Source organism: Kryptolebias marmoratus, linkage group LG7 (genome assembly GCF_001649575.2).
Source record: "Kryptolebias marmoratus isolate JLee-2015 linkage group LG7, ASM164957v2, whole genome shotgun sequence".
NCBI lineage: Eukaryota > Metazoa > Chordata > Actinopteri > Cyprinodontiformes > Rivulidae > Kryptolebias > Kryptolebias marmoratus.
The window spans coordinates 5,611,667-5,630,833 of record NC_051436.1 but is presented as its reverse complement, the minus strand read 5'-3'; the positions used below and the strand labels follow the sequence as shown (position 1 = coordinate 5,630,833).

At 47.7% G+C, this 19,167-nt stretch overlaps 1 protein-coding gene across 4 annotated transcripts in view; it reads right to left on the bottom strand.

The window, feature by feature from the left end:
- Window positions 1-212: 212 nt before the first annotated feature.
- slc8a4b (solute carrier family 8 member 4b) overlaps window positions 213-19,167 on the bottom strand; it is a 92,455-nt gene continuing 73,500 nt past the window's right edge. For 2 of the 4 annotated variants that reach the window (XM_037976525.1, XM_017428038.3), the window contains 6 exons: window positions 7,283-7,389; window positions 5,325-5,449; window positions 5,070-5,105; window positions 4,577-4,676; window positions 3,333-3,605; window positions 1,628-2,007 (listed from right to left, as the gene is read on the bottom strand). In XM_037976525.1, coding sequence (XP_037832453.1) covers window positions 1,628-2,007; window positions 3,333-3,605; window positions 4,577-4,676; window positions 5,070-5,105; window positions 5,325-5,449; window positions 7,283-7,389 — 1,021 coding nt within the window. Of the gene's footprint in view, window positions 2,008-3,332; window positions 3,606-4,576; window positions 4,677-5,069; window positions 5,106-5,324; window positions 5,450-7,282; window positions 7,390-19,167 lie in introns of all 4 variants that reach the window. The other 2 variants (XM_017428037.3, XM_017428039.3) reach the window with 2 other exon arrangements.

The window sequence follows — 19,167 nt, the reverse complement described above, 5'->3', positions numbered from 1 at the left end:
GGGGGAGGACAGGAGGGGGGCCATTAACACAACGTAACACCAAATCTGGGCTTCGATGCGTCCTCCAGCAGACGACAGAACGGTTAGTTTGACACAACGCGAGGCTTTAAATCCCCCGTCACAGCTAATATTTAACTTACGCATGCCCGAGTCGACAAATATCTCACAAAAAACAAAGCAAATGGCACAGATTTACCCATAAAGTCGACCACTTTGTTTAGCACATTTAATCGTATTGTGAACACTTTCAGTTTTTAGTCACCACAGCTGCCAGCACGTCGAAAAAAACGCCCGCAAAGTAAAACAGCACATTTAAAACACACGGTTAGTGATCTGTGACAGGATGCTCTCAAATATTAGTTTAATACAAAGAAACGTCCCGTGATGCTGATTTTTTTTTTTTTTTTTTTCAGAGCTGCCTTTTTGTTCCCTTGAATCGTTCCGCCGACAAACCGAACCTCCTTCATCCTTTTCTTGTTGAAGAGGAACGGGGGGAGGAGGGGGGAGGGGTTGACATTCACATGAATAAAGTGTCGTTTTTCTCACACACATCGATAAAAGCTTCTTATAATATCATGTACAGTTAGAAACACGGGGCGGAGTTTTTGATTTGTCAACAACATGGCCGTCGTGGCGTTGGTCGCGATTGGTTCTTCGCCCCGTTTCGCTTCCGTCTCGTTGCGTTCCGACAACGCTGCCGTTCTCCGCATTTCTCGACCTCTTCGATCGCATCGAGCCTCGCCGCCGTTCTCCACCTTCCTTCACGCCTTTATTTTGTATTTTTTTTCCACTGTTTCCGTTTTTGTTTGTTTTTTTACAATTGCACGATAACAACATCAACACGTGACGCCATTGAAAAGAGTAGAAAATGAGTAGCGGGAGGATGGCGGCGAGGGGAAGGGGGCGGGGCGTTCGCTCGGATAAAAAGAAGGTTTGTGACTACAGAGGTTCGTCGCCACAGCTTGAAAACATCTCCTACGGGGACGTAAGGCGGGGGGACGGGGGACAGAAAGTGTTCGGTGTCTGCTGTGGGACGGATGCACCCCCCCACCCCACCCCCCGAAGAGGACGACGGCTGCAGAGTCACCTCAAGGCTCCAGAACGTTGAGTTTAAGGAAAACAGGAAAAAGGCGACGGAGTTTTGGGTCCCAGACGGCGTTGGGTCGAGTTCAAAGGTTCCTTCGAAGACCGCGGAGGGGGTGGGGTGAACGAGGAAGACCTCTGCTGCTCTCTGGTTCAGTTTTTTGTTGATTTTTTGGGGGAGGGGGGGGGTTTCCTTCATGTCCTGGTTGAATCTCTCTGCTGCTGGTTTGGCGTTCGACCGGAACGACTCTGCCCTCCTCCCGTTAACGCTCAGAAGCCCGGAGGTTTCCCAAGACTGGGGACAGGAGGGTCTTCGTGGGTGAAAAGAGCTGAGATTTCAGGTCGGAATAAAAAAAAAAAAAGTCTCGACATCATGTGGGACAGTTTTAGCGCCTTGTGAGGACAGACGCTGGTTTTGTTTTAGGAAGGAGAGCAACGTAAAGACACAAAAATCCATTTTTAAGACTTTCTTTTTCCATTAAAGACTAGCCAAGCTCCGCTCCCCTTCTAACCCGGGTTCCCCCCCCCCGTCTCCCGTCTCCAATTAAAACCCTGGTAAATGGCAGTAAGCCTCCAGAGAAGCCAGCATGATGTAGATCAGCCACAGCGACACAAACAGCATCGACGTGATCAGCTTGCAAGTCCGCGGGCCGCCCAGCTCGCCCCCCGCCACCGTGGGCCGCCGCCGGTACAGCAGCGTGACCACGCACACCACGGCCAGGATGGTGAAGAGGGTGACGGAGAAGGCCAGGTTCCCTGGGTCCACCTTGAAGGGCTTGCCCTTGGAGCGCCAGGCGACGGCGGCGATGGTCCACGCCACGCCGATGCCCAGGAAGACGTTGACGGCGTTGGAGCCGGTGACGTTGCCGATGGAGGCGTCGGCGTACTGATCCTGGATGGCGGCGACCTTGCTGGCGAACGTGTCTGATGAGACAAAAAGGGATGAGAAGCACTTAGCGCCGATTTAACCCCGGTTTTTAATCACAGTTAGTTTCGACTTTTTCAAGTCTGACAGGTGGCGGTTTAATAAATCCGAAACCCGTCTGAGGCTAAAAAAAGGTGAGGAGGAAGTTTTTAAAGCAACCAATCACAGCTGTGAGGGTCTAACTGCTTCAGTGCACGTATCACTGTTCTTAAAAACGTGCTCCATAAACCACCTGAGGCGCTGATCTGTAATCTTCCCGCCGTCGTCTGAGCGGGAAAATTCACAGCAAGCTGATCGTCGGTGGACGCGTCTCAAGTGAAACAATCCTCGTAGGACGTCAAGAGGATGGGAGGGGAGGGAAAAAAAAGGAGAAGACGAGGATTTAAAAAAGAGACTTAAGGAGAAAAATGGATGAATGTTCTTAACAAGAAGATTACAATCACACACACCAACACACACACTCCCGGCTGGAGTTATAATCACCCTTTTTTCCACCGTGCACACCTGAGTTCTACAGCACACGGGTCAGAATGATGGATGGACCAATACCAAACACACAGCATCCAATAAAATTAGGGGGGGGGGGGAGCGAGGAGCGAGGAAACGTCGTGTCAGAGTCATAAATTCACCCAGACGGACCACGGGAGTGAGCAGAACAGGTAGGAACGGCGGAATAAGACAGAAGGACGGGAAAAAAACTAAAATAAAGGAGATCCGGAAAAAGGACAAACACCAACGAGGACCAGAGGATCGTGATGAAATCCTCCGAATGGAACGAGGCTGCAGAAGACCTCACTGCTGGCCGCCGCAGCCGTCTTCCCATAAATCATCCCGCGGCGCGACAAGAAACTGGCCATGAGGCAGAAATGGAACGACAGCCTCGGGATGAGGCGTTCCCTCCTTCTTACAACATAAACCTGATTCTTCGGCACTAAAAGCAAACGGGGGACGGGGGAGATGACCGCTCATCCTTCCCTTCGTTTATTCACTCGGCTGTCGCTGTTAAACGTCAGGAAAAACAGACGACTCCCTTAGAGTCTGCCTAAACTAATGGGACCAGGTCGTGGTCCCTGAGGGACGCCATCCCGCACGTTTTAGGTGTTTCTTTGCTTTGACACGACTGTTTTGAATGACTGAGTGATCAACTGGCTTTTACAGGACTCGAAGAGCAGGGAGACATCTAAAACCTGCAGAATAAAATGGTAAAGATTAAGATTTATTAGTTATATTGGTTTTAAAACAGTCAGATTTGACCTTTGCTGCCCCAGCTTCCTAACATCTGGGTTTTGAGATGGTTTGGATTCCCCGCCCACTTTCGGCTCACCTGGCACCGACGTCCCCAACGCCACGAACACCACCGCCGTCACCGAGTCCTTCAGGCCTATCGTGCAGCCGAAGTGCGACGCCAAGTCGCCAGTGACCGCGGTCAGGACGCCGATCAGCGATATGGAGACGATGAAGCAGGCCCAGCCGTTCCAGTACTCCGTGGGCGGGACGAAGGCGAACAGGACCTTCCAGAAGACGGTGAGGAAGTGCATGATGTAGTCGAAGCAGGAGGGCAGCCGCTCTTCGCCGCTCTCCTCCTCGTCGTCGTCTCCTTCAAGTGGGGGGGCAAAAAAAGGGAAATAAATGAGCCTCAGGAGAACAACTAAACTCTTACAGATAAAAGAAGGATTTAAAGACTTCATACGTAAAATTATACACGTCTAACGGCACCGTTGGCTTCAAAACAAGAGCTAATAGTTTAGTTTAACTCAGGTTAAGCTAAAAAAACAAATCTAAGACAGTCTAGTTCATCTTGGTTTAGTTTAGACGCCTACTGCTAGACCACAGGTGTCAAACTCCATTCCTCAGGGGCCGCTCTCCTGCATGTCTTGCTTTAAAACACCTGGTTTAAATGGATGACTTGTTGCCATGCTCCTGGAGAACCTGATGATTTGGTGAGGAGGTGATTAAACCGTTTGAATCAGGTGTGTTGGAGCAGAAAAACCTAAAACCTGCAGGACAGCGGCCCTCGAGGCCTGGAGTTTGACACCCCTGTTGTAGATTAATGCTGTGTTCATCGAGTCTGTGGGGGCAGTGCTGTGATCCGGGGTCGCTGCAGTTGGTCAGGTCGAGGTTCGGCAACAGTATGTGCTCAAAGGATGAGGTCAGCTGAATATAACCAGGTTATTCCATCCATGGATCTTTTCTTCCCTAATGGCAACGGGCATATTCCAATAGGACATTGCCAGGATTCATCGGGCTCGGATTGTAAAAGGGTCAATTTCATGACATTATTTTCAGATGTCCAGACCTGAACCCCATGGAGCAGGGTTGTCCAATCCTGGTCCTGGAGGGCCACCATCCTGGATGTTTTACTTCCTCTGCTCCAACACACCTGATTCAGAGGTTAAATCACCTCTTCATGTTCTGCAGAAGCCTGTTAATCACCCATTGATTTAAAACAGGTGTGTTGGAGCAGAGGAACAAGTAAAACATGCAGGACGGCGGCCCTCCAGGACCAGGAAACGCCTATTGGGGGCGGCTGGGTGTGACGTGGCGTCGGCCCGAGCGGCGGTTCGTTACCTGCGCTGACGGTCACGGCGTTGACAAACTGCTCCCTCCAGCTGCTGCTCCCCACCACCAAGGCCAGGTTCGTCTTCTTTATCAGCTTATCTACTGTGCTCTACACACACACACACACACAGCGGGCAGAGCAGGAAAGACACAACCTGAAGTTGCTGATTCACCTCGCAGCCACACAGAGAGAGAGAAAACGCCGATTTCAAGCCCAGAAAAGGAGCTGAGGGCTGGTTTTACTGACACTGCCCAAGAAAAGGAGGAGAAACTAAAAAAAAAAGGAGTTTTCTGTTTAAAGCAACAATTAAAGAAGTAAAAAAAATGTGGTTATTAAGGCTTGCAGGTCTGCTCCGTTAAAGGAACAGAGAAAAAAGGAATAAAAGGCGTTTATCTGAGCAGTATCCAGGAGGAATCACTGATTGACCCCAGGGTTTGTGTTCAGGTGGGAGAGGAAGTGGAAAAAAAAACAAAAAACGAGCTGCATGCATGAGATGGATACCTTTTCAGCCTTTCTAAGAAGAACGTTCACTGCTTTCTGCACACACACACACACACAACCAAAAATGGACAAATGGGCACATGAAATGAGATGAGGAAACAGAAACACGACGATCACGTTTCAACTGAATGAATGAATGAAAGCAACGGAAAAACAACGAACAGATAAACAGAAATTAAAGTTGGATGATCTTCGGATGGATAAAGGAAACTGGACTTGACGAGCACACACACACACACACACACACACTCGTACCTTGAACTCGTAGGACTCCTCGATGATCACCTCCAGCTGGGTGTTTTCCCCCAGGCTGGGGCAGCCCATCTTGGCCACCTCCTCCTCCTCGGCTCCCACCAGAGGTTTGTTCTCGTTGGAGTCTCCTGAGTCGACAAACGGCAGGAGGCAGAAACCCGTCAAATCAGAACATTTCTCTCTTTCTGTCCGACTCTCAGGGTGGATTCACACAAGGAGAGTCCTTTGGTCCAGACCAAAAGCGGACTTTATGTTTTTCTTTGTTTGGTTCATGTTCACGTTGTGCGTTTTTGAAATCGGACTACAATCGTGAATGAAGCCACGCGGGGTGACGATCGTTTCTCCGATTGGACAGGAATTACAGGGGGACAGACGCCCGGCCCCAGAAAGAGAGATGGAGGTCCTGACGCACAGATTTGTGTTGCTAGAACAACTGCAGAACCTTTTAGAACAAACGGAGAACACGACCGCGTTCTCGTGTCTTCTCTAGCAGCTGAGTTATGTCTTCATCTGTCCAAATATGGAGGAGGGACAGTGACTCATCGTTGTCCCACGTCTGTCCGTGGCCCATTGTTTGTTACGTCCCTGTGCTAATAGCGTTAGCGACACAGACGGGCTAATTTTTACCGTGACGCTGAGGAACGGTGGCCCATGAGGTCCAAAAAAGCTCCGACACATCTGAGTCAAGCTCTTCATGTTCTGCAGAAGCCTGTTAATCATCCGCTGATTCAAACCAGGTGTGTTGGAGCAGAGGAACAGGTCAAACCTGCAGGATGGTGGCCCCTGAGGACCAGGGTTGCCCACTCCTGTACAACAGTTAGAGTTTCAAGAGCAGCTCGTTCAGCGGTGGTTTTCACGACGTTACGCTTCCGTTTTTGGGACCGGCGTCGACAAATGCGCTCGGCGTGCCCCGACCCGCAACAGGCAGGCTGATCTTTACCGCGACGGTGGCCCGTGAGGTCCATGAAGGCGTACGTTTCATGCATCCGGTCTGTATTCAAGCCAGGGGCGAACCGAACCGGAGCTCGTTTGGAAGAGGACCGAGGCCGCCTCAAAAATTGGGTCTCGGTCCGGTTGTTTGGTTTCCGCGCCAGGATTGGTTCGACTGCGTTCACACCTGCAGAAAAGGTCCAGACCAACGGGGGGGAAACAAACTCTGGTCCATTTGAAGCAGACTCAACGCCTCAGGCGTGAATACACCCTGAGGGACGAAACCCTAAAGACAAAAATGGTCAGAATTCGGTCCGTTTTACAGAGACTGAGCTAAACGCTGGAGTGGTGGTAGCTGAGAGTCATCTACAACACACTCTCCGAGCTCTGCTCAACCCTGTTTGTCTGTTAGCGAAATATCTCCCTTGATTCCATGTTAATTTTACTTCCTGGTGTCTTTAAAGACATTTTTAGATATTTTTTATTTTCAGTCTGGTGTGTTTCCTGTTTTCTGCACCGCTCAACAGTCAGATGGTGAAAATACCAGACGAGTGTTCCCAAACACCAAATGTCGTCTCCGACAGCCTGTAAAACCCAGAGCGCCGGCAGAAGGACATCTGTTTGTAGACATAATGAGATAAACGGCATAAAGTGTCCTACTCCGCTGCGATTGGACCAGAGGGACAATCGAACAGTTAGTGTGACGGAAAAAAGCAGCTCCGGTGCCGCCTGACGCCGTCTCTGTTTGCTTAGTCCTTTAGAACGTCTCTCAGTTTGTTTAGAACGTCTCTCGGTTTGTTTAGAACGTCTCTTGGTTTCTTTAAACGTCTCTGGGATTGTTTGGAACGTTCTCGGTTTGTTTAGAACGTTCTCAGTTTGTTTAGAACGTCTCTCGGTTTGTTTAGAACGTTCTCGGTTTGTTTAGAACATCTCAGTTTGTGTAGAACGTCTGACATGAGCGGACATCATGTCCAGAACCCGCCAGTAATGAAATGGGATTTCCACCCTGGAGAGGAGACGGTCGGGCCTACCGTGTTTCTGTCCGATCTCCAACAGAACCGGTTCTCCCAGCTCCACGGTGAAGGTCTTGTTCTTCTCGTACTCCTCATCATCGATGATCTTCACCTCAATGATCTTCCTGTAAGAAGAAAGAACTGGATTTAATCCACGAGCAGAAAGGAACCGCTCTCATATGAGCGGAAGATCCTGCTCCGCGGTTCTCCTGAGATCTAAAACAAAAACAAACAAACGTCTTCCGACACGACCTGGAGTCCCAGTTCGTTTGCATCAAAGCGGATAATTCTGCTCGCAAAGCGGAATTCTGACGCCTGGACGCCGTCTGAGTTCGCTAAAGTCCAACCCTCCGGTTCCCAAAGCTGCAACCCACAGTGATGCGCAGCTCGGCCGCTTCCGACACGTTTTCAATTAGGAAGGCCCCGCGGGGCCAGGAGTTTTCACCGTACGTGTGCAGAAATGCAACCCTAACAGGTAAACAAAAAAAAAAGAAAGATGGAAGACAGGAAGGCGAGGAGATCATCAACGATGACTCCGTGCGCCGTGGGAGCAGTTTATCAGCCTGAGAGAGGAGATCTGAGACAAATAAAATGGTTTTCAGGGGAAACTTTCATGTCAGAAGTCACTTTTTTACAGGTTTTATCCTCAGAATGACATGAGAACAGCTTTCCCTCACTTTTATTTACATTATAGCGTCCCGTTTCGGCTCCGTTTCGGCTGGTCATTCAGACTTCCTGTGAGATTAGAGAAGAACTTCAAACCTCTTCCTCCTAACAAACAAAAGCTCTCAACAACCCAGCTCCAGCTTACATTAAAGATCTTATTGGTCCATATTTTCCCTCTCAGACTGCAGGTTTACTCGTGCTTCCTAGAGTTTCTAAAACGGGAGGCGAAGCTTTCAGTTCTCAGGCTCCTCTCTGGTGGAACCAACTTCCAGTTTCTGTCCTTCAGCCTCTGACTAATTTTAAGACTTTCCTTTCTGATAAATCCTATAGTTTGGGTTTCCTGAGGTCTCCTTTAGTTCTGCTGCTACAGGCTGAGACAGCTGGAGGACAAACTGTCCACATGTCCTCCCTCTGCTGCTGTCTTTACTCTCTGCTGTGATTATTTCTATCATTAACGTGTTTTTATTTGTTTTACTTGCTAAAGAAACTACATCTGAACCAGTCATCCTGTGTTTGTCTCCTTCCTGTCCTCCAACCTCAGCTGGTTGAAGCAGATGGCTGTTCGTCTTGGTTCTGGTTCTGGTTCTGCTGGAGGTTTCTTCCTGTTAAAAGTGAGTTTTTCCTTCCCACTGTCGCCAACCTGCTGCTCAGGATGGGAGGCTGAACGCAACCTGCTGGTTTCCTTAGATAACTTTTACTAACTTGTATTTCCTATAGTATTAGATGTGAATCTTTTGTATTAAATGACTAATTGGATTTAAATCTGGGTCTGTATGAATTGGGACTGAATTGGATTAGATTTTTGACTTGTTTTCTTCTTTTTGGACTTGAATTAGTTGTTCACAAACGATTGAGATGATAGTAGCTGAAACGTGAAAGCATCACGGCGATGACAATCGCATCATTGGTTATCATTGGTTTCGTACAGCCCTGATGTACGGTTGAGATGCCAAGAGAAGTGGGTCAGAGGAAAAGTGAACCATCAAGTTTTATGAAGGCGGTGGAGTTAATGGTGGAGCTGAGGGTATTTCTCTGCTAAAACGTCTGTTTCTTCGCGTAATAAGTTGGTGGAATCAAAGAAAACGTGTCATCGTTGGCGGGGTCGTTTCATTTGTCTCTGTCTGCCAGGCAGAAAGAAGAGACTCTTTACTTCCACCGGGATGTTTTATAAAAGCCTTCACCGTCAGCCACGTTGACTCTAATGCTGTAAATAAGCTTTGGTTTCAGACAGCGAGTCGGAGACGAGCACCGAGGAGAAGAGTTGGAGGGGTAGAGAGGTGGAAACACATTGTTTTCATTGGTGAGCTGTCGCCGCAGCGCTGCGAAGAATTGGCTTGGATTTACTATTTTCAGCCTCAGAAGCCAACTCTGAACACTGCTGGGAAAGAAAATTTGAGAAGACATGAAGTCAGAGGCTGCACAAGAAGCGAAACCAAACAAAAGGACCCACCTCGACGCGCAGAAACACACCGAGACGAAGGAAGAACGACCAGAGCTGGTAAACCGTATCTAATCTGACTTCCACTGGTGATTTATTGAGTAAATGTGAGCCGTCTTAGCTAACAATATACAGCAATAATGAACTTTATTAAAGAAAATAAAGGGAAATGTGTTAATCTGGTTGGTTCACATTTACAATTAGAAACATCAAACTTTCCTCGTGTCACAGCAAAGCGCACAAGGCCGTAGTAATTAGACTTTTGGTTGCTTTTCCAACTAAAAGCCCCACAGCAAACAGTAAGAGGATTAGAGTCCCTCTGGATTTATCTCTGAACTTATGCTGCAAAACTTCAGCATGGTCCGATGATGTTATGTCACTCCCCATTAGCTTTAAGGTCAGGAATAAGTGACTTCTTCTGGCCAAAAATAAGTAAACATGTCTGATCTAACACCTGAGGAGGTGAATGGACAGATGGGACGTTATTTGTCTTCACTTGAGTTCAGTTTATGGTAACCACAGAAGTGTTTTCATGAATACGCTTTATTTGGTTCAGTTTTCTCAAAATAAATCATCTTCACTCAGTTTAAAGTTTATAATAAATCCTGTTTTTTTAGCTAAATGCTTGTTTTATATTGAAGAAGCTAGAAATGTTAAACCAACTGTTTTAACTAAAGCTTTAAATTGTGCTAAAGTTAGCTTCATTTGCTATTTAATCACTTTAATGGCTGATTTGAATGACTGTAGATGATACGACTTATTACCGTTTTAAACTCTTGTTAAAAGGAGCACCAGATTAAATGTATCAATCGATAACAGATTAAACAATATTTTAAGGGAAATAAAAAATATTTAGAGTACTTGATTTATTCAAGTAATAAACATGTTCATTAATTTGTTAGTTACCTCGTGCTAACAAACTCTGCCTTACAGTAATTATCAAAATCTACACCTGGCTTTGTTTCTGTAAACATGACCCTAATATTTATAAAAATAGATTTTTGTGATTTAAATGCATTTTATTTATGACCCTTACACTGTTTTTTTTTATAATATATCAGCTTGAAACTTTAAAAAGGCCGCTGCTAACCTATGTTTTGACTTTAGGTTAATATTAGCCTAATTTGCTAGTTAGCTCGCGCTAACAAACTCTGCCTTACATTAATGTCATTAAAATCTACGCCTGGTTTTGTCTATTTCTATAAACATGATCCTAAATATGTTTAATTTAAGACCCTTACAATATTGTTTAACAATGAATTAGCTTGAAACTTTAAAAATACTGCTGCTAACCTATGTTTTGACTTGAGGTTAACATTAGCCTAATTCGCTAGTTATCTGGCGCTAACAAACTCTGTCTTGTGATTTCATCCGAATCTACTTTCATCAGCAAAACATTACAGACCTGCCTGTGTCTATCACTGTACACAAGATAATTAAATTAAAAATACTAGCTTTTAGATAAAAATGTGTTTTTAATCATAAACATTTTAGCTACATTCATGTTTTATAATGAGCTAGCTTAAAACCTTCCAAAAAAGGCTGCTAAACAAAACTTTGACGTTAGCTTAGCGTTAGCTTAACTTGCCAGTTAGCTAATGCTAATAAACTCTGCCTTACAGCTGTAATTTCTTCCAAATCTATTATCAATAACTAAAAAAGAGGCCTATCTTTGTCTTTCTCTGTCAATGTAACATTAATACTAAATACTGCATTTTTATTTATATCTCTTTCACAAACATGAACAAGCCTGAAACTAAAAAGACTGAAAGATTATAAAATTAGCTTAATTTGCTAGTTAGCTCGTGCTAATAAACTTCATTAAAATCTACCTTTATTAGCAGAAACTAAAAGGCCTGTTTACTCGTTTTTTTCTTACTCACTGCTGCTGTTATTACAATATGTGTGAATGTTTGCAGACGTATCAAAAATAATTAAAGTGATGGGATGACAGCGAGAGGCAAAAAGTGCATAAAAATAACAGAAAACCTAAGTGTTTAGAAAAGTGTAAATAAAACAGACAAACAGGGAGGATGAGGAAGGAAGCCCGCCTGCAGAGGAATATGAGTAATGCCTCGTTTCTGCTGAGGTATCAGCGTTACGACTCAGTAAACACATACGTGCACACATCTCTGTGAGGACATACAGAAATGTGTAATTTGTTCAACGTCCTTTATCCCTAAATCACCGAAGCCTCAGTAAGACCCGAACCGGTCCATTCAGTCCAAAACCCGAGTCCTAATGAGACCAAACTGTCCTAACCTCACCTCCGACCGGTCCCCACCGCGGCAGCTGAACACACACCGACACAAACAAAACTTACGTAACGCGTCGACACGTCGCGTGTAAACTCGGAGTGCGAACGGAAGAAGTTTGTTTGAGCCGGCGGCCAACCTCAAATGCTTCACGTACAAACAATTCACCTCAGTGAAAAGGAACAAAACATGTTCCCTGCTCGACACCTGGAGGATTTAGGCCAAATTACAGATTAAATGACACATATACTTGCATTTATTTACTAAATACTGACTATTTTTTATTCTCAGTTGGTGCGAGTCAGAGCTGTACCTCGTTCTCCTCAATTAAACATAAATAGAGCCGAAGTCTTTGTCCTTTAACGCCTCTCTGGGTTCGGCTGAATGGGTTCTTGGGCTAAACTCTACAATAAGAGATTTGGGAATCAGGTCCAACGCTGGTCCAGGAACAGCCAGCAGAACTCCAGCACCAAGCGTTCGCAAACGAAACGACGTTCTCGTTTCGTTTCGAGGCAATCAAGTAAAACAAACGACGGGGTTGTTGTTGCCGTTGGATTCGGTGCCGTAAGTTTTCACGACCTAAAGGCTGCCCCGTGAACTAAAGCAAATGTGCCGTTTCCCCACTTTTCTTTGGACATCCTCAAGAGAACTTCTGCCAGGAAACGAGCCTCGGGGTTCAGCTGCGACCAGCAGGTTAGCGTTTGACGTTTTTAGTCCCTATAAGTCAGCGGTGTCCAATCCTGGTCCTGGAGGACCTCCATCCTGCAGGTTTTAGATGTTTCTCTGCTCCTCAGCAGGTCTTCGGGTTCTGCAGAAACCCGTTCATTACTCAGTCGTTCAGATCAGGCGAGTCAAAGCAGAGAAACATCTAAAACCTGCGGGACAGAGGTCCTCCAGGACCAGGACTGGACACCGCTGCTTTAAGTGGAAAGGAGATGTGATGTAACGCTTCTATAGACGCCTTGGAAAAAAATATAATACGCAGATCACTTACCGCTCTTCCAGGAATTATTCCGATTTACTGGATTTAGCAGATTATCTCCACACTATCTCTGGGGGATTATGTCACAGCCGATCCAAACCGGAGTCAGAGAGGAGCTGAAATCGTCCTTTTTTTGACCATAAGGCTCCTTCATGTTTCTCTGCTCCACCCTTAGGACCAATATTCCTGAGAACAAACCGAGAGCTCAAAGGTCCGTCTTATAATCCACTAATTTATGGGGATAAACTTGGAATTTAAAGTGTCGAAGGGTTGGCATTTAACGGGATATTTTAAATCCAGTTGTGGCCCGCGTTGGCAAAACCGGTCGGATCTCACCTGTTTTTTTTTGGAGACAAACTCGCAACTCAAAAACCTGTTTATCTGTTCGTTTGCTGCCAAATTACTGGTGCGTTTTAATAAAACTTGCAGAAGGTGATCATTGGATCTCCAGCTGATTCATGTTTGGAGGGAAAATGGCTGCCTTACCCTCTTTCACTCCCTCCTTTTTCCCGCGGCGCCGCCTTGTTACGTTTTGACACCTGCTCCCTGGAAAGTTTCCCCTGTCAGAATCCTCGACGCTTCGGTCCGTCAACGCCGCCGCGGCCGCTTCACCGAACGCAGAGACGAATAAAAAAACCACACTCTGGGTAAGAGCTCCAAACCGGGGCCTTTTTAAACGGGTTTAACGGGTCCGTGTCCCATCCTGGCAGCTCCAACGATCCGACCGGTTTTAAACCTCCTCACGGTCCTTAACAGACAGAACCCGTCCTCCCGTCTTCGCCTTCAGGGCCGCTCGTGATTTGCGGCGGCTGGACGGCGCCGTGTTTGTTTGGCGGGAAGAGACAGGACGATTTATGTCCCAGTCGGAGAGCCGGGCCTGATTTATGGACTCGCTTTATGTCCTCTCCTTCTGGGGGGAAGTGGGCGATAAAAAGATGGTTTAAAGTGCAAAACTTTGACTGAATAAAACCTAAAAAGGGAGCAAACAGAAGACGTCAGGAGGCAAAAATCGAGTGTTTTTGTATAAACATATTAATAATTGTGTATTTCAAAATGGTTCTTTAACAACTAATTAAATGCAACTATTTCAGACACTTCCTGTTTGGCTCCTAACTTCGTTTCATCTTATCGCCCGCTGCTGAAAGGCCAAGGCGGGCGATAACGTTTTTTCCTCCCCGAGTCTTTGATCAACCACCGGAGTCGACACGATTCAAGATGGCCGCCACAGGAAACACAAACAATGGCTGCAGCTCGGTTCATTTTAAAGACATCGACCCAAACCTTGGTGACCCAAACCAAAATGGCTCCAACTTTGTCGTTTCTCGTCTTCTCGTCACAAGATGACCTCAGCTGAAATTCTAGGCCTTTAGTTGGATTCTGGTCGAACGTTCTCCTCCGTACTTTCCCTCTCCGGGGATAAAACGAGATCTGACAGCATCTGTGGGCGCAAATCGACCTGAAGACACCTGACCCACGCAGCCAAACGAGTCCCAATGAGGGAATTTTTCAATCTCCGTCTCCAAAGCTTCAAAATGAGTCGTACTTTGTTGAAATTTGGCGATTTATCACCTGCAAACGAGCCGGTTTGAAAACTGGATTTGTATTGTTCTGGAGTGACGTCATCATCCATTTTCTATACCCGCTTCTCCATTCTGGTTCGCGGGGAGCTGGTGTGTCCAGCGGTCGCTGTGCGAGAGGCGGGGGACACCCTGGACAGGTCGCACGTCCACCACAGGGACGCATAGAGACAAACGAGACAGACAACCATTCCGTTTTAGAGTCACAGATTAACCGAACGGGCAGGGTTTTAGTCTGTGGGAGGAAACCGGAGCGCGGGGAAAGCATGTAAACCTTCCTGCTGGGAGGAGACAGCTCTGACCGCTGCACCACTGCACCAAATGTCGAATTCAAGCCCCGTATTTAATAAGAGATGAATCCCTGAGCTTCATAATGAGGTCAGACGTTATTCCTGGCAGAGCTTAATGTCCACTTTTAAAGAAAATGATCAAGGTTGGAATTAAAAGTTTTATTTCTGATGGCAAAACGTCCATTTTAAGGTTTCAACTACGGCAAAACCCAAGATTTTTATGTTATGATTTTTATGAGCCTGAGCTCATCCTGACTCATTTCGTGGTTTAAACTCTCGTAGAGTAAATGTCGCTTCAAACGGTAAAACCTGCTTTGGGACGACCTGATCCAAAGTAACAAAGCAAGCCGTTCTCCGGTGGGCCTCTGACCCGTACCGAAGCTCGACCCGGAGCTGGAAGCTCGACCGTTTCTCTGCTGAGTTGTCCAACCATCGAAGGTAGACGATCGCAGCAGCAGCTGGAGGCAGGCCGAGCTCTCACAGGGAAACATTTCCTCTCTCCTAATCATTTCACGGAGCTCATAATGAGAACGTGTTCAACGCACACACACACACACACACACACACATACTTCCTGGTAAGTGGTCTCCAGCTGAGCGGAGTAATAAAAGGCTCGCCTCCGACGAGCGTGGGAGGACGGAGACGGATGGTCGGGGAGACGACCTGAGGACGGATGGAACTTGGAGCCACGAGAGGTTTGGAAACAAGAAAACGAGGACGGAGGTGAGGAGTAAAGTTCCTCTGCTGCTCGAACAGGAAGTTCAATTTACTCTGGGAACGAGGAACTCCTTTATTTGACAAAAAGATGGATGGATGGATCCTCCCTCCCTCTCTTCCTTCCGTCCTTCCTTCCTTCCTTCCTTCCTTCCTTCCTTCCTCCCTCCCTCCCTCCCTTCCTTCCTCCCATCCTCCCTCTCTCCCTTCTTTCCTTCCTCCCTCACTCCCTCCCTTCCATCCTCCCATCCTCTCTTCCTTCCTTCCTTCCTTCCTTCCTTCCTTCCTTCCTCCCTACCTCCCTCCCTTCCTTCCGTCCTTCCTTGTATATTTTCTCTCCCAGTAACCCCGAAGGCCTCTTAGCTTCACTGGCGATGCATTTATGGAAAGTAAAAAAAAGAACTCTGAACCTGGTAACCTTCTCTAAACCCGGGTCAGACAGGAACGTTTCAGAGGACTAAAGGAGGATGATGAAGAGTGATGAAGGGTGACGAAGTGCGAGGCGTCACAGGCGAAGGGCGCGTCTGAGGCACGGCGAGCGGCGGGACGACGGAACGCCGAGGACGGAGGAGACGATGTGTGACAAACAAGAACGATGCTGGATTCAGCTGAGGGGAGACGGAGAGGAACCAAATCAAAAACCGAGCCCTCCTGGAAGGAAGGAGTCCTGGACCTGGTTCTGTTCGCTCAGACCACCGAGCTGCGGCGGCCATCTTAAACAGAGATAGAGTCCAAACGTTAAGACCTCTCCATCCTCCAGGAGAAGACAGGAAGTCGGGTCTCAGTCTCGCCTCGTGTTGTTCTCGAAGCAGCTTCGCCCGCCGCTTCTCGACTCGAAGCCTCACAGCGGTTTGAGCCGACTGCCGTCTGATTGGTCAGAAGTTGTTTATGTGGAAAAGCCGGCGAGCTTTAATGGAGCCATTTTGCTTCTTCTGCTGCCGGAGGCTGTTAGAGAATCCAGCCGACTTTACGACTTTTCCAGCAAAACTGAGAAACCTCAGAGCGTAAAAAGAGACACAGGCGGCTCGTCGTGGCCGTAGCGGCCGGGAGGAAGTGCGCCCCGAGCCGGGCGGCATTGGGACACGTCCCTTTCATTCGCTTATATTTGCAAACGCCAAATGGCGTGTTCCGTCTCAGTCGGGTTCTTAAACACATCTGGTCGCGTTTTTAATGCTGTAGGAGGATGGAGGAGCTTTCCCGGGAGCTTTCCGAGCGTCTCGTGGACAACGAAAGACAAACGTCTCGCGACCCGACTTCCTGTCGTCCCGTGGCGAACGCGTTCATCCGCTCGGCGGGTCAGGAACAAACCTTCGCCTCTGGGCCGCGAAGACAGAAAGCAAAGTCCACGAAGAAGAAGGAGGGGTTGTGGGCGCCGCCACGGGAAACAGACAATGAGTTCAGTAAAGTCAGGGAGGAAGAGGAGGAGGAGGAAGAGGAGGAAGTGTGGTGGAGAGCTTTCAGAGGAGGAGGGTGAGAGATGTGAGTGGAGATGAAGAGGCTGCATGAGTCACATCGTCTCTTCCACGAGCTATTAGTGATTTAATCACTCTGACATGAGTGTGTGTGTAGTGTGTGTGTGTGCGAGCGAGCGCGGATCATACCAGATTACCCCGAGGTGCTGCAGTCAGGAGCCGGCTCATCACTCTCCCTCAGCGGCGAGCGTTCACCGCGTCAGTGCCGGGGTTCTAAACCTCCGGACTGGGACCCGAAACGGGACGCACGCTTCGCCCCCCGCGGCCTGAGTCGTGTCGAAGACGGCTGCGCTCCTCGCCACTTCAACGCCTCATTTCTGCTAAATCTGCACCTTTTCGTCCGACGAGCCCTGAATGTTTGGAGAACTTGTTTATTTATTTATTTTTAATCTAGTCTCTGATTGGTTCACTGACGACTCGACTGTCTCACAGAAAGCTGTGGAAAACAGAATGAAGCGAAAATAAATTCAGGATGTGCAAAAAAATCAAAAAGGTGGCGACGGCTCAGCAGCCTCAGCAGGACGGGAGGTGATCCTGAAACGTCTGAAAACGTCTTTAAAAGAAGTCCAAAGTCACAGTTTTCACAGGAAGCTGATTGATTTCGCCCGCCACGATGAGGCGAAGGCGGCGGAGAATGTTTTTGCTTTCAAACCAAATCATCCTGTGAACCATCGGACGGATTCTAACAAAACTAAGACAGTAATCACAGGAAGAAAACACAAAACTGGCTCCAACTCAGTCAGTTTTACAGACATTGAGCTAAAACTCGGCGTGGTAGTAGCTGAGAGTCGTCCCTAACACATACTAAACTGGAAACTGTCACCCCTGTTCGTCTGTTAGCAAAATATCTCATGAACCGCTGGGTGCATTTTAATGAAACTCTCAGGAAGTGACGTCTGAAACTGATTAACTTACAAGATAGACCGGATTCAAGATGGCCGCCCCAGCTAGTCGCAATCAGCCAAACCAAAAATGTGTCAAAGTTAGAATGTGAAGCAGTGGCAGCTGAGAGTCCTTCCTTCGAGCGCGGCAGCTCACAGTATGGCACGAGGTCGTGCAAAACGGCCATTTTGTTTTCGTTTTTACCGCCTCCTGGCAGTGAGACACCGCCAACAGGTCGAGGAGGCGGAGGCAACGCGCCAAGCTGCATCCTAGCAGTGATTTATTCCCACACAGCGTTTACATGCGCCGTTAGATACGTTGTTTTTGCACATTGTCTTGGGACGTTGAGGCTTGCCGGAAACGGTTAAAATCCAGATAAGTTTCCCTTCTGTGACGAAAGTCTGCGGCTGATTTCTAAAAGCTGCAAGAGAACCTGCAGTCAGACCGAATCAACAGAGCGGCCGCCGCAACCCTGGAGGCGCCACGCCGGCCTCGATGGTCAGTGAACCCAGAACGGAGGGCTTTAATGTGGTGTGTGTGTGTGTGAGTGTGGTCACAGCAGCCTGTTGCAGCCGTGGGTCTCTGAGCCGTGATTACGAGCCGACCGCGGGGGTTTGATCACTCGGACCGCGGGGCGTCTTCCCACAACTGCAGCAGAGCAGCGAGGAAAAATGAATAAACTGATAAAGTTCGAAACAAAATCCACCCGATGTTGACGTGTCCTTCAAGGTAAAAACTGTAACGAATTTGGGACTGAATGCTAAATGCTAAATGCTAACTACCAGGTACCAGCAGCCTAACGCAGGTCAGTCATGTGACTCGAGCTTCCAGGTGTTTCAGGCGGACTCAGATGTTTTGTTTACACTGAGTGCAGACCTGCGTTTCAGACCTCTTTCAAACGGCACCGTGTCAAACAGTCAGGATCGCCTTTTTCATGCTTGAGTTCGGAGTTGGAAACGAGGACCTTCAATTGGCCAGCCTGTTAGCGAATTAGGAGGAAGCGTGGGCGGGGCTTCGTATCGAGAGTCCAGTGAGCAGAGTCTGGTTCCAAAAATACAAAATCCGAATAAAAAAAATGACATTTTGGGTTGAATTTTGGAGGAAACGGAGACGCTAACTGAGGCAGGAGGTAAAGGATCTGAAACGGTTTGAAATCGTAAAAAAAAAACTGCAAGTGAAATCAGCCGAAGACGCTGACAGAAAGAGACGAGGACAGAGAGGACAAGAGGGAAGAATGGAGTCTGTCTCGTTTTTTTTTTTTTTTTAAAGCAACAACTCCCCGACGAGCCCCGCAGATCACTCCTTTTCACCGCCGGCGCTTTCTCTCAGTTTTCATCTCTGTCTCCGTTCTTACCGCCGCCTCCTCCTTGTTGTGCCGAACTGGGAGAGATGAAAAGTTGCTACGGCAACAAACGGGGAGCTGAGGAGGAACGAGAGGAGACAAAAGGAACCCGAACGTTCTTCAGCAGGCGAGGCGGGAGGAAAGGGGGTTGGGGGAACGCACAGCTGGGAGACGCCATGTTGGGGAATTCGGAGATCTAATAAAGCTCGTTTACAGGATTTAAAGCAAACGTTGGGATCTCTGAAATGTTCCGAACAGTCACTGTCTTACCTGCCGCAGATAGAC